Source organism: Phocoena sinus, chromosome 4 (assembly GCF_008692025.1).
Source record: "Phocoena sinus isolate mPhoSin1 chromosome 4, mPhoSin1.pri, whole genome shotgun sequence".
Classification (NCBI taxonomy): domain Eukaryota; kingdom Metazoa; phylum Chordata; class Mammalia; order Artiodactyla; family Phocoenidae; genus Phocoena; species Phocoena sinus.
Window position 1 is genome coordinate 137,799,374 of NC_045766.1, and position 13,919 is coordinate 137,813,292.

Below are 13,919 nucleotides of genomic sequence, written 5' to 3' on the forward strand. Positions count from 1 at the left end.
TGCTGTTTATAACTGTCTTATGGTGGATGCTGGTCTAGCTTTTCTGCAGGTGAAGTTTTCTGTACCCAAAGGCAAAAATGACTTCTTCAATTGGGAAATCATTTCAAGATTGGAGAAAGCAGAGAACCCTCTATTCTCTAGTCTGAAGAGAAGAATAAAGACTGGGATAACCTTATGATCCAGTATTCTAGGATTCTTTTGTTGAACGGACTGTGGGACTCTATTGAGATTAATATTTAAACCATAAATTGGTACTGAAAGATTTCATATTTATAGTTAAAATAGTTTACATACACATTTGTTCTGTTAAAATAATTCACTGCTTTATAGTTGAAGATGTCCAGAATATACGATTTCTTTAAAAATTTTTCAGCAAATCGGTTTTACTATAGATGTTCTAAATGAGTCAAGTGAAAAAAATTTCCCTATTTATGATTAATTAGTTGAAGTGGAGCTTTGCTGTTGCTCTACAAGAATCTACTTTAATTAGATTAGTAAATGAAATAAAGATGGAACAACCATAATTTATTCAGTTTTCTGTTTTACTTGTTGAAAACTTTAAAAAAAATTACAACTTTAAAAGGACTAGTATGCATCTACCATAATAAAGCCAGTCTCCAGGTAGATTAGTGTTTAATTTATATTATCTTTGTAGCAAACAGTGATAATGTCTTGGTTTTTTAAAGAACATGTGGGTTACATTGAATATTTCTGTGTAGCGATTTGTCAAAGGTACTCTTACCTAGTAAGCTTGAAATCTCTGTGCCTTGTTGTGGGGAATGAAAATTCATGTCACATCTTTAATACCTTCTTCATAATTATGACTTTAGATTTCTAGAAGCTCTTAATCATTTCGAGAAAGCAAGAACCTTGATCTGTCGTCTTCCTGGAGTGTTAACTTGGCCCACAAGTAATGTGGTTATTGAAGAGACTCAGCCAGGGAAAATAAAGGTAACCGTTTGTTTCTCTAGAGAGCATCTTACTAACCATAAAAGCTCATCTGTGCTTCTGCGCTCTGACTCAGGTAGCAGAAGACAGGTAGGAGTACTCTGTCCTCCGCTCCTCCATGTGCGTTTCCCCTTGAAAGACTGGTGAGAATCACCAACGTTTATTGAATGTTTCCTGTGTGCCAGTCATACACCTTCCATTTATCATTACCTTTAACCCTTACAGCAACCCTATGTGATGAGCACTATGATTATTCCCATTTTACAGATGAGGAAGATTACATTTAGAGAGGTTAAGTGTTGAGCTCAAGGTTAAACAGCTAGGAAATGGTGGAGCTGGGACTTGAATCCAGGCATCCTGACCAGAATGTGCACTGTTAAGCAGCATGGTGTACTGGTTGTACTTAGAGAAAGGTATAGCATTGTTTTTTCATCATGGTTATTAATGGTACTTGAAGACTCTGAAAATATAAATTTAGTCTCATATCCAGAAGTGTAGGATTCTTTGCCAGTTCTAGAAAGACTGAAGTGTGTGAATTGACTAGGATAGGCCTTTACTTGTGATGAACCCTGGTATTTACTCAGAACTTGCTTTTGGCTGAAACTTTTAAAAGCACAGGAATCAACTCTTACAACTCAGTAATAAAAAGACACTCTAATTAGAAGTAGCCAGAAGATCTGGATAGGTGTTTCTGCTAGCAAGTTGTATAAATAGACAATAAGCATGTAAAATGTGTTCAACAGTTAGCCATCAGAGAAATGCAAATTAAAATGAGATACTACTTCATACTCACTAGGGTGGCTGTAATCAAGAAGGCAGACAATAACAAGTGTTAGCAAGGATCTGGAGAAATCAGAACATCCATACATTGCTGTAAAGTGTAAAATGATGAAGCTGCTTTGGAAAACAGTCTGGCAGTTCCTCATAGGTTAAAGATAGAGTTACCATATGACCTAGCAGTTTCACTCCTAGGTATGTACAGAGATAGGAAAACATGTTCTCGCAAAAACTTGTACATGAATGTTCATAGCAGTATTATTCACAATAGTCAAAAAGTGGAAACAGCTCAACGTCAACTGATGAATGGTTAAATAAAATGTGGTATATCCGTATAATTGAATATCAGTGACAGAAACCAGACACAAAAGGCCACATACTGTATGATTCTGTTTATCTGAAATCTCCAGAATAGGAAAATCTATATGTGAAGACAGATAGTAGTTTAGTGGGCTAGGGAATTGAGGATGGTTGGGGAGGGATTGCTAATGGGTATGGGGTTTCTTGTTGCGTGGTGAAATGTTCTAATTTTAGGTTATCGTGATGGTTATACAACTCTGAATATACTAAAAAACCCACTGAACTATACACTTTAAATGTGTAAATTGTGTGGTATATGAATTATATCTCAACAAAGCTGGTATAAAAAATACAACTAAACGTAGGGATTGTTGGATTTTCCTCTCTTTATACTGGATTGGAATGGAGGCACAGGAACTACTGATAACAGACAGCCAGCACTGGAAGCGTGGCATGAGTCTTGGGGACTTCAGTGGCAGTGGTGTAATTCTCCAGGTGATGAACAGGCACAGGTGGCAGGGGTTCAGGGGGGTAGATGGATGGTAGTGGTGGGGTCCTAGGTGAAATGACATTGGGAAGGAGGAGAACAGTAGAGCCCTAAGGGTTATTCTACCTCATTTGACTCCCTGTGAATGCTTGAAGGAGATTTCTAAAAGGTATGTAGTGTAAAATGAGGTCTGATGATTATAACACAGGATAAGATTTTGATTCAGAGTCTGAAATTTTGAAAATTTGTTGCTTAGCCCTTTTTTCCCCATCTTTGTCTCTTGGCATGTCTCTGTATCAGCCTCTCTCTAGAAGGAAAAACTTTAAAAGTTGTACGTAGTTCTTGGCTAAAAGGCATTTGGTCCTTTCTGTGCTGAAAATATTTTGATGGCAAGAGGTTATTGAAATCACAAACATTTTATTGTTGAATTAGTGTTGTAGTAGTATCATTTTTGTTTATTTTTGTTTTAGATGCTGTTAGAGAAATTTATTGAAGAATGCAGGTTCCCTCCAGTGCCGGATGCCATTTGTTGCTATCAGAAGTGCCGTGGATATTCCAAAATCCAGATATACATAACTGATCCAGACTTTAAGGTACTAATGAGTGTGTACTAGGTCATTAACTTGCTGAATTGTGCCTTAAAATGGATTCAGAACAAATTCTGTAATTGGAGACACTTGAGTGCTGTGACTTGCCAGCAGTTTTATGTCCTCTTGTCCTCCCCATCCCCTGGACTTAAGTCTACATCATCTCACATGGAGGCCCAGAGCCACTGAAATAAACACCGAGGGCAGGGATGGTGACCTGAGAAGGCAGGTTAGCTGATTCCATTTCCCCTTTCTAGCCTATTTTTAGGAGCCCAGGGAACAAAGGGAGGTTAGTACCCCTGATTTGTTGCAATTCCAATATCTTGTAAAATTTGAGCCCAAGAATCTGAAGGCCATTCTGATCATTGAATTAACTCTTAGAGACCTAAGTCTGAGACCAAGTCTGGCAATGAATTGAGTGAGTAAGACCCTGGGCTTTAGCTTATTCAAGAAGATAGAAGCTGCTCACTGTCGCTGGTTAGTAGATCAGATGAAATAAAGTTTATAAAATATTTGGTATTGTAAAGGATAACGCAGCTGTAAATTGTGGAAATGAATATGTCAGTTAAGCTCAGTGTTTACAGCACTAGGCAGTCTGGGGTACAGAAGTCTTATACTCCCCCAGGAGGAAATGTGACATTTAGTTATGTCTGCCAGGTAAGTGCAGACAGCTCTCTATCTTAATATGTGTTGTGAGTGAGAGAGAGAGAGAGTGTGTGTAGACATCTTTCAAAAGTGAGTTAAAAATTGTTTTAAACCCTAGGGTTTTATACGAATCAGCTGTTGCCAGTACTGTAAAATAGAATTCCACATGAACTGTTGGAAGAAGTTAAAAACAACAACATTTAATGATAAAATTGACAAGGTAAGGCTAACAAGATTGTCTGGATTTTTCAGTATGCTTATTATTGTATGTTGATTTTTTTCCCCTAAGAATCTTTAGGAAAAGTCTTAAGAGGATATGAATTCCTCCCTGTGCATGAGACATAATTAGAAAGTATTAAATTAAAAATTTAATGATAAAGTTAGAAAATCAGTTTTTGTTTTTTAACGTATTTATTTTTTATTTATTTTATTTTTGGCTGCATCGGGTCTTCGTTGCTGCACGCGGGCTCTTCTCTAGTTGCGGCGAGTGGAGGCTACTCTTTGTTGCGGTGCGCGGGCTTCTCACTGCAGTGGCTTTTCTCGTTGCGGAGCACAGGCTCTAGGCGTGTGGGCTAGAAGGGAAGCCCAGTTTTTGTTTTTATTTTATACAAGTGTAAAGGGCAGTAACCATAGAGGCTTTTAATAAATTGTTGAACCCCTTTTACACTGGAAATATTATGATCAAAAATAAAAGTTTAGGGCTTCCCTGGTGGCGCAGTGGTTAAGAGTATGCCTGCAGATGCAGGGGACACGGGTTCGTGCCCTGGTCCGGAAGATCCCACATGCCGCCGAGCGGCTGGGCCCGTGAGCCATGGCCGCTGAGCCTACGCATCCAGAGCCTGTGCTCCGTGACGGGAGAGGCCGCAACAGTGAGAGGCCCGCGTACCGCAAAAAATTTAAAAAAAAGTTTAAATGTCTGATTTTAATGTTATGATGTAGAATTGGGGCTTCAAATTTTATATTTTCTAAAAAAATTTGATGAGATAATTTGTACTAAAAAATCAACTTAAATTTTGTACTGCCACATCTAATTGGGGTTTTCTCTTAATTAAGATAATGATGTTAATTACCATTAGCCAGATATACTTTGAGAGCAGTCCCAGTTCAGTTATCTTGTTTGCATTGATAGAATTTGTTTCTGATCCATATAAGCTATGGACTTAAAAAAAGAAAACCTTTTTCTATGCTGCTAAGCCTCAGGTAAACCCCTATCCTTACTGAGGAAAAAAACTAAGGTGGTTGTGCTAGGTGAATGTTAGCAATGGAATTATTGAAGTTTAGTAGAAATAAATTCTCACATTTTACACATTTCCATGTAGTTAACTAGAGGTGTAATGATGTGACCAAAGAACTGCTGCCATTGAGTCACTTCTGCTGTGTCTTTGTCCTATACCTTAATTGAGCTTCTCTGGCTGTGCCCTCGCCCTTAGTGGTCTTACCATTCCCATGGGTTGAAGTACCCTCTCTGTAAATTCGCTTTCACTAGGATGTATTGAAGTAACTCAAATATCTTGTGACTTACAGTAAGAAAGGCTCGTTCCTTGCTTGCGTCCCTTGTCCTGAAGTTTTGCATTCGTTGTCCAGGATTGGGCTGTGGCAGCTCCAGTCTGTGTGGCTGTGTTCTTTGTTTCTGAATTGAGGCTAAGGAGTGACTGGAACACGTTCTTATGGCCAAGGGAAAAGAGCAATGGCCAGTCCATTCAGTGTTTCTTAAAGCTCTTGCATGGATGTAGCGTACATCATGTCAGCTCACCTTACTCAAACAAAGCAAGTCCCGTGGTCACCCCTACAGCTGGGGGCTCTGGAAGTCAGATGGCAACGAGCAGGCACTTTACGGCGTGTCCCTGAAGGAGGTTTTAGATCACATTTTGACTGTTCCTGATGGTTAAAATGGAATACATGTATAGATTTACGCTGAGATGGAGCACTTTTTTTTTCCTAATCAAATAGGATTTTCTGCAAGGAATTTGTCTTACTCCTGACTGTGAAGGAATCATTTCAAAGATTATCATCTTCAGCAGTGGTGGTCAAGTTAAATGTGAAGTAAGTATTTAATAAAGGGGAAGTCTCCTTAAATTCATAAACAAAATGCTGATACCTTTTAAAATATGATTTAAATTTGTGGAAGTTGTACTATTTGGATCTTGTGTTTTCCAGGAAAGAAGCAGTTACTTAATATAAGAAATTATAGGAAGTAATAGGATGTGAGAATGCTTCTGTGCATTGAAGGATTCTCATGTTCTTTTATCTCCTAAAAGGAGGAGGAGGTCTTTTACATTTTAGTTTTACTGTTTTTACTCTTTTTAATAACCTTATTTTGTTAATTCCCAGTAAACGTTTGGGTGTTGGCGAGGTGGGGGATCTTAGGGAGGGAGGAGAGTGTCTTGAGGGATTACCTTTGGCCTCACTGTATGGGAGTTGGCAGGAGTGGGTTGTTGTAATGACATCTGTAGTTTATTTGATCTTCTGCTTACTCTTAATTTTTTTTTTAAGCTTCCTAAATTGTGTCTACTCTCTTGTTCCTCTTTTCAGTAAATTGTTTTGCTAAAGTTTTCTGGGCTTTTGTTTGGGTCAGAACATCATCACTGTTCCCTATCAAATTGGACATTGACTGTGTGTGCTTCTGAAATGCTTGTTACTTGTGGTTTTGTGCTTTATGTCATGGGAGCATGAGACAAATTTTGGATGTGTCTGTTTTATTTAAAGTTTGAACACAAAGTCATTAAAGAAAAGGTTCCTCCAAGACCTATTCTGAAACAGAAATGTTCTAGGTAAGATTTTTAATAATCAGTAGCTTAATAATGTCTATTAGAATATAATTCTGTTAAATGCAGATTTCTAAATTATGCTGTTTTTAAAATTGGCTCTGCACACATATCCAGATAAGTGGTTCTTAAGTGAATTTTATGGGTATTTATAACTTTCAAGGGAACTAGCCTAGAATGGTTAAATGCTAAAAACTTGAATAAAAAGCATTATTTAATGGTTGAATTTATAAGTAAAATTATGAAATTGAGCTATGAAATGACATGTTCAATAGATTTGGCATTTGGATAAAAATTATGTACTTAGTTCTCAGTTGTTGAAACTTTAATTCCAAAAGCATCTTTCCTTTTACTCTCTTCAGCAAACATTTTGAACCAGTGACTATTTCTCACCCTGAAATATTCAGTGAACTGTCAAAATTATTCATTTCTATATCTTCTTGTTCAGATCAAATAATTCCAATCCTGTTTTCTTTTCTTTTTGGTCCTGCTTCTTGCTTCCATTTTAAGAAGTGATTTTTTTCATCATTGGTGACCAGGAAAGAGCAGAAGAAAAGATGAACAGAATTATTTGTTGAGGAGAACTTGTTGTAACCATATTGACCAAATTCTGGTGTTGTGGGCCATTATTGGGTTGTGAAAATAATATTTTACTGTGGAAATGAGTATTTACATGTATTACCTTGCAGAGTCATTTTTACTATTCTTGTTTACCCTAAGCAGTAACTCAAATACATGGAAATAACATCTACATGATCTGTACATGCCATCCTTAATTAGAAGTCACTCAGTCGTTGAGGTTCTTGTTTTCATGAAACAAGTACACTAGTTTTGACTGAACTGACCACGTCTCAAAAGTTTTTGATATTGAACAGAAGATATAGGCCAAGTTTTAACTAAAAAAGGAAACTTGTAACTTACACTAGGCAAAGGAAAATAGTTAATTGAGTTTATAACAAAGGTGAGTTATGACTAATTGTAAATACTTATCAGCCTAGAGAAGTTAAGGCTGAAAGAAGACAAAAAATTGAAGCGGAAGATCCAAAAAAAGGAAGCAAAAAAATTAGCACAAGAAAGATTGGAAGAGGACTTAAGGGAAAGTAATCCACCTAAAATTGAAGAGCAGAAAGGTATGCTGGGAGTCTAAGTCCTGATAATAATAATATATTCTTGCTTAAAAGTATAAACATAAATATTCATCTTGTTGGGCCTTATGTTAATTGTTATTGAATTGAAATTTAGATTTCCGTTGGCATTTTGATTTTATCACCATCTTCTGATTTACACTGAGGTGGGGAGGGGGTTGGTATAAGGAACATTGAATTTAGAAGCAATATACAGGGATTGAAAACGCTACCCTGCCACTAACTCAGGGCAAACTGACACTCTGTCCGTTTCCTTATCTCCAAAGTGCACGTGAGAATAATATCTGAAATTCCTATTGTATGTTTGACAGTGCTTTGTAAACCCTGCTACACAGATTTAAGTTCTGAAACGTTGAACTGTAAACTAGCCACTGATTATCTGAAATATACTGAGTTCAAATAAAGAAGCAGTTCATACTAGGTGCCAGAGAGATCACCTAGTCCAGCCTTCTGTTTTACACCTGTCTTGTCAGCATTCCCTGATCAACATGGGAGCGGTCTCAGTAATTTACTGTTTCTGTGGACATATTTACTTTCAGGTTTTGGGTGGGGGGTGGGGGGGGTGGGTTGAATTTTTTTTTTTTTAATTGTGGTATAGTTTCAGGTGTACAACATAATGATTTGAGATTTGTATATATTACAAAATGATTACCACAGTAAGTCCAGTTAACATCTATCACCATACATACAGAATTTTTTTTTCCACGAGAACTTTCAAGATCTACATGCAAATACGCAAAACAGTATTATTAACTATAGTCACCATACTGTACGTTATAGCCCCAGGTATGCTTTCAGTTTTGAGTTGAAGTACATTGTTCTCATTTTCTACTGTGATGGCTGTTCCCAAAATGAAATATTTCCTCTTGTCTTTATTTTTCATCTAGTATTCCATTAATGTTTCACAAATCAATCACAGTTATCTTTCCTACCGAAAAAATTTTTAGTGAACATTATTTACTTATTTTATATATATATATTTTTGTATTTAATTTATTGTCTTAGCTTCAAGAGGCTAAATGGCCATTTTTAGGGAGAAATGCCTGGGTGGGAAGATGAACTTCTGAGATATTTCCCAGCTTGGAATCAATGACTCCACAGGTCTGTGATTTAGGATTCAACAATAAGATGAATAACATACAGTAACTACCAAATGTTAATTGTATTTATACCTGAATAAATGATCCCTTCAACTCCAGGAAAAAACCTTTTGCATTCATGCATGAAACATATTTACTGAATATAAAGTTTGGGTAGTTGATGAGGCTCAGTTAGGATTTTTAGATGAGTGGTACAAGTGAAGGAAATAAGGTACTTGATATGTTCAATTTAATGTGAATTTTCATACCTTTTAAAGGTGTTAAATATTTATATTCCTAATTTAAAATTTCTTAGGCTATTTAAAACAACATAAAGAATACATCTGAGTCATGTTTTATATTGCTGTGTAATATTATGTTAATTTTTTCTGAGTTTATATTTTTGCAAATTAGTGCTCTTTCTCCTTTTTACTGACCACTGTTATTTATCCGTAGAAACTGTAGACAGTGTTCAGAGTTGCCAGTTCCTTGATGACAGAATTCTGCAGTGCATAAAGCAGTATGCTGACAAGATTAAGTCCGGGATACTGAATACTTCCAAGCTTCTCAAAGAGTTGCTTTCTTGGAAGGTTTTAACCACAGAAGACTACACAACCTGTTTTTCTAGCAGAAATTTTCTGAATGAAGCAGTGGACTATGTCATTTGTCATTTGGTTCAAGAAAAGAATAGAGTAAAGACAAGGGTGTTTCTGCATGTTTTGAGTGAACTTAAAGAAGTGGAACCAAAATTAGCCACCTGGATCCAAAAACTTAATAGCTTTGGTACGTCACTTAATTCTAGAGATGCAGTTTCATAGGAAGGATAAATGTAGGCGTCTGAATCCTTTTTCATTTTCCTATCATCATTTATGATTTTTTTAAAATGTAGAACCGCAAATTTGGTTAAAAATGCTATTTCCCCCAACTCACAATTTTTAGGTTACTTTATGGATGGGTTACAATATGCTTTTGTATAAGGTAGAAACACAGGAAAGTTCAGTCAGTAAGAAAATCCAGTCCTATGTTATGCAAAACTATTTGTCCTTGTGTAAAGTACGTGAATACTGGGTACAACCATGGGTAGATAGCACCCCCTGGAGTCAGCTGCTGGGGAGTGCCCAATGGGATCGTGCAGTTTAGTAGTCACATTCCTTAGTGAAGAATTTCCAGGAAAGAGTGGATGGAACTAATTGCTTAGGATCACCTGAGGCAAATCTGTATCTAAGGATTAAGAGAGAAATACCCTGGGGTTGACTTTCAGTGTTGTGAATCACAGGGTCATAAAATTCTGGTACTCTGCCCTGATTTTCCTAATGCGGTTGAGGAAGAACCCCCCAAGCAGGCTCTTTGACCAAAGCCACCTAAGGACTGCAGAAGGCAGCTGCAGAGAGAGTTGTTGACTCAACTAGATGGTGATCTCTTCTGGTACCAGGGCCTTGTTTGTCCTGGTGACCAGGTTGGCTGCTGCCTAGTGCTGTGGATGATTCACTTGGCACCTGCTGGGTAAAAAGGCTAGTGGGAGCCGCAGCAGGGCAGGCCCTTTCAGCAGCGGTCTATAGAGAGAGCCTGCCTGACCTGCCTTAGAGACATGGAGCTGATAGAATTCCAGAGTTTCAGAGAATATACTGATATGTTTCTGTCAGTAGAGACGAAGTAAGATGGCAGCCAGCTTGGTGTAGTTCGTTAACTAAATGGTGCTGTGTTGAGCATACGTCTCCATGGGTTTCTGGCCCCGGACAATTTCACCTAAGTGATGATTGCTGTTAGTGTCTACTGACAATCAGACAAGTAAATTATAAAGTTATGTCTTACTTTAACCTGCTATATTTAACAAAGAGCTTAGTTTACATGCAGTGGGAGCGGGAGTTAACGTTTCAGTACTAGGTGTGATCTGCTCCCTTCCCCTTAACGAGCACATGCTTTGATGTGAGCCATAGATGGAGGTGTGAATGTGGTATTTCTTCATTTTGCTGATTCCCTTGAACCTTGTATGAGTATTTTATGTGATCCCTGATTCTGGTGTTTAAATACACTAATTTTTCATGTAACGTGACTTCTGCAAAGCTAACTATTTCATCTGGAAGAAACAGCTGTCCAGGGTAATTTTAACTTGGCAATCTGCTTCATTTGCGGACTGAGAACCTGTGATCCGTCCTGTGTTAGAGGTGTGTCGGGGGAGAGAACAGAGCCAATCCTTGCTTTTTGGCGGCTGTGTTAGTAGGTAGCAGGTGTTCACCTTTCAGTAGTGGCGTGTGAGGTTGCAGCCACCCCTTTTTCTGAGTTGGAGAAGGGAGGGATAAAAGCGGGAATAGTGACCACCTCGCATCTTGTGAGGAGGGTAAGGAGCCGTGATGTTTTGGGGGATAAGGTGTAGTTCTTGAGTGTTGGGTGAGGAGTTCGCCCATTTTCTGTTTTATAGGCACTTGGCAAGTTCTGTATATTATTGGTATTTTGTTCTTATGGAGCATATGCAGAAAAGCATTGTAAAACCTTGTCAGCTTAATAATTGGAATGCAAATTCCAATTTGGAATTAAGCTAATTGGAATGCAAATCATTGCGAAGTAGTGAAAAAGGTATTGTAATATTTTTAAAGGCATTTAATGCCTTTAAAAATGCCTTTTAAAGGCATTTAATTCATTTTATCTCCTAGGTCTGATAAAAATAACTATATTAATAGAAACCTTTGGCCTACCTTGTTCAACTAATAGATAAGAATTATTATAGTTAACATATTAATGTAAAATGGTGTTTCTAAAATGCATAATAGCTTGAACAAGTTCGTTCTCAATTATTTGAATGTTTTCACTGAAAATGTAAGCAAACTGTAGTAGAACTGCTTTCAGAGATGTGAAACTGAATGTGATTTTACAGCAAATAATTTTCCCCTTCTGACTTGGGTTTTGTTTTTATTATAGGCTTAGATGCCACAGGACCTTTTTTTTCTCGTTATGGGGCTGCTCTTAAGGAGCTTGATTTTAGCATCATGACTTTTCTCTGGAATGAGAAATATGGTCATAAACTAGGCTCTATAGAAGGAAAGCAGCTTGATTATTTCTGTGAGCCAGCGTCATTGAAGGAAGCGCGATGTTTAATATGGCTGCTGGAAGAACACAGAGACAAGTTCCCAGCACTGCAGAATGCTTTGGATGAATTCTTTGATATAATGGGTATGTGGACTGAGTTTCAGTTTATATCTAATCTTAGAAAAAAATCTCCAAAGGATCTAGCTTACTTAAATACTTAAAGAAAATAATGAAAATTATTATGGTACAGCTGGCTTATTTGGGGAAATTAATGTTAAGAATAGTGATTTTTTTTTTAAATGTCATAAAGCCTTCTTACTCTGTGGAGTTAAGTGTTGTAGAGATATTCGGATGGATACATTACACGGACTGTACACCATACTATTCTCATCGTAGGTATTTTCACAGTGTCGTGGCAGAGATTGTATATCAAAGGGATGGAATTTCTTAGGAAATGGCTTGGTTTGTAGCATTCAAGAAAACATTGGCCTGCAGAAGTAGGTGATGCTTGCAGAATCTAGAACAGATAGAATGTGTATCGTAGTGGGAAGAGCCTAGAGCTGGGAGTCAAGAAAAGTAGGCTGTGGCCCAGCTACTTCCCTAACTCAATTAATTAGAAACTTTCTTTTACTCCTGCTTCAAGGCCCTGTGCTAGGTGTTAACAAGGAATTCAGAAATGCTGACGCTAGTCTCTGCCCTCAAGGACCTTATGTTTCAGAAAAGGCAGTAAAATGAATATACAGATAACTGTAATATGGGAGAAGAGAGGACCAGAAAAAGTGCTGAGGTGTTCTCGGGGAGGAGGAAAGCCTTGGTGCAGGGGTAGAGTCCAAGTCCAGCTTTGAACATGGAGGTGGAATTTGACAGGTTGACATCCAGAATTAGAGACAGGGTGGGAGGGGACTTGAGGGGGCTGCTTGGATAATGGCATGGAGTCCAGTTTGGCAGAATAGGTTAACTAGTAGTTAATTCTTTAACTTCTCTTGAACGTTAGTTTCTTCATCATTAAAATGAGGAATTGGAGCCAGTGATCTGTGTGATTCTGTTTTGTTCAAAATTTTAATATTCTTAGATTCTAGATTAATTTAAATTTCTTGTCTTTGGTACTGCGTGTATCTCTTAGGATAACGGCTCGCCCCTGCCCCCACCTTTTCCCTTAGCATCAGAAGTCTGCTTATATATTGTGAGGAGTTAGACTTTCAAATTTTGTGCCATTTGTTTTAAAGGGTACATGAAAAGGTCTGGCCTTGTACAAAAATGTTATGCATTATGAAGTTCAAATGCAGTATAAGGAACCGAAAAGCTTACTTTTGTTGTGGTTCTCAAATATAGGTGACTTTATTTTCCTAGGACACTGCTTCATGACTGGAGGTGACATGCTTCTTGATAGCCTGAATTTATTGCCTTCAGTTTGCTGCTGCTGGTAATAAAACGCTGTTCTGGGACTAAGCTTACAAAACTCAATGCATGTTTGGATCACACGAGATAACTAAAAAGGACCCAACCCTCTCATTATGTGTTTTCCCTGATTCTTGTGTTCTATACCTAAAATATACAGTCCATCCAGTTGTGACTATTTCTCTGCTTTTAGTCATAGGGTTGGAAGCCACCAGCCAAATGACCAGCCAAATGACCAGCCAACAGATTTTCAAGTTCACTACTTGTGCCTCTCACCCTCATCCCAGACATTTTCAATTTTGTCTCCTTTCATTTAAAGGAATGACTGTATTTCTTAAAACTTCAAAATCCACTGATCTTGTAAATAAGAGTACTCAATAATATCACCAATGCTGTGATAATTGGGAGACCCAAACTCTCCTGGATCCTGCATGCGTATTTCCCTGTTGGAATTTCTGTGTAGATGGCCAAGAGACCCATTAAGAGCAATATGGCTTAAGCCACTTGTATCTCTAGAGACCTGTTTTTCCTGGTTATCTCAGATAATAACGTTTTAATATTGTTTTTAAGCAGGAAAACTCTGAAACTGGTCTCCACCCTTCCTCTTGCCTGTTACCCCATGTCTAGATTGTTGCCAATTCAAATAAGCTGTATTTTTGATCTGCCCTTCCGTGTCTACCTCCGCTTCCCTAGGCCAGGATCTTAATAATCTTTCCATGATTGCAGTAGCCTCCAAACTGGTTTCCATGCTTCTGACCCTCCTA

General features: G+C 37.8%; 1 protein-coding gene across 12 annotated transcripts in view; it reads left to right on the forward strand.

Annotated features, from left to right (window-relative positions):
* Nucleotides 1-13,919, forward strand: part of TTC3 (tetratricopeptide repeat domain 3) — a 140,628-nt gene that overhangs the window by 69,000 nt on the left and 57,709 nt on the right. For all 12 annotated transcript variants that reach the window (XM_032629851.1, XM_032629854.1, XM_032629860.1 and 9 more), the window contains 8 exons: nucleotides 831-951; nucleotides 2,983-3,105; nucleotides 3,863-3,964; nucleotides 5,695-5,787; nucleotides 6,451-6,515; nucleotides 7,503-7,639; nucleotides 9,190-9,516; nucleotides 11,650-11,901. In XM_032629851.1, coding sequence (XP_032485742.1) covers nucleotides 831-951; nucleotides 2,983-3,105; nucleotides 3,863-3,964; nucleotides 5,695-5,787; nucleotides 6,451-6,515; nucleotides 7,503-7,639; nucleotides 9,190-9,516; nucleotides 11,650-11,901 — 1,220 coding nt within the window. The remainder of the gene's footprint in view (nucleotides 1-830; nucleotides 952-2,982; nucleotides 3,106-3,862; nucleotides 3,965-5,694; nucleotides 5,788-6,450; nucleotides 6,516-7,502; nucleotides 7,640-9,189; nucleotides 9,517-11,649; nucleotides 11,902-13,919) is intronic.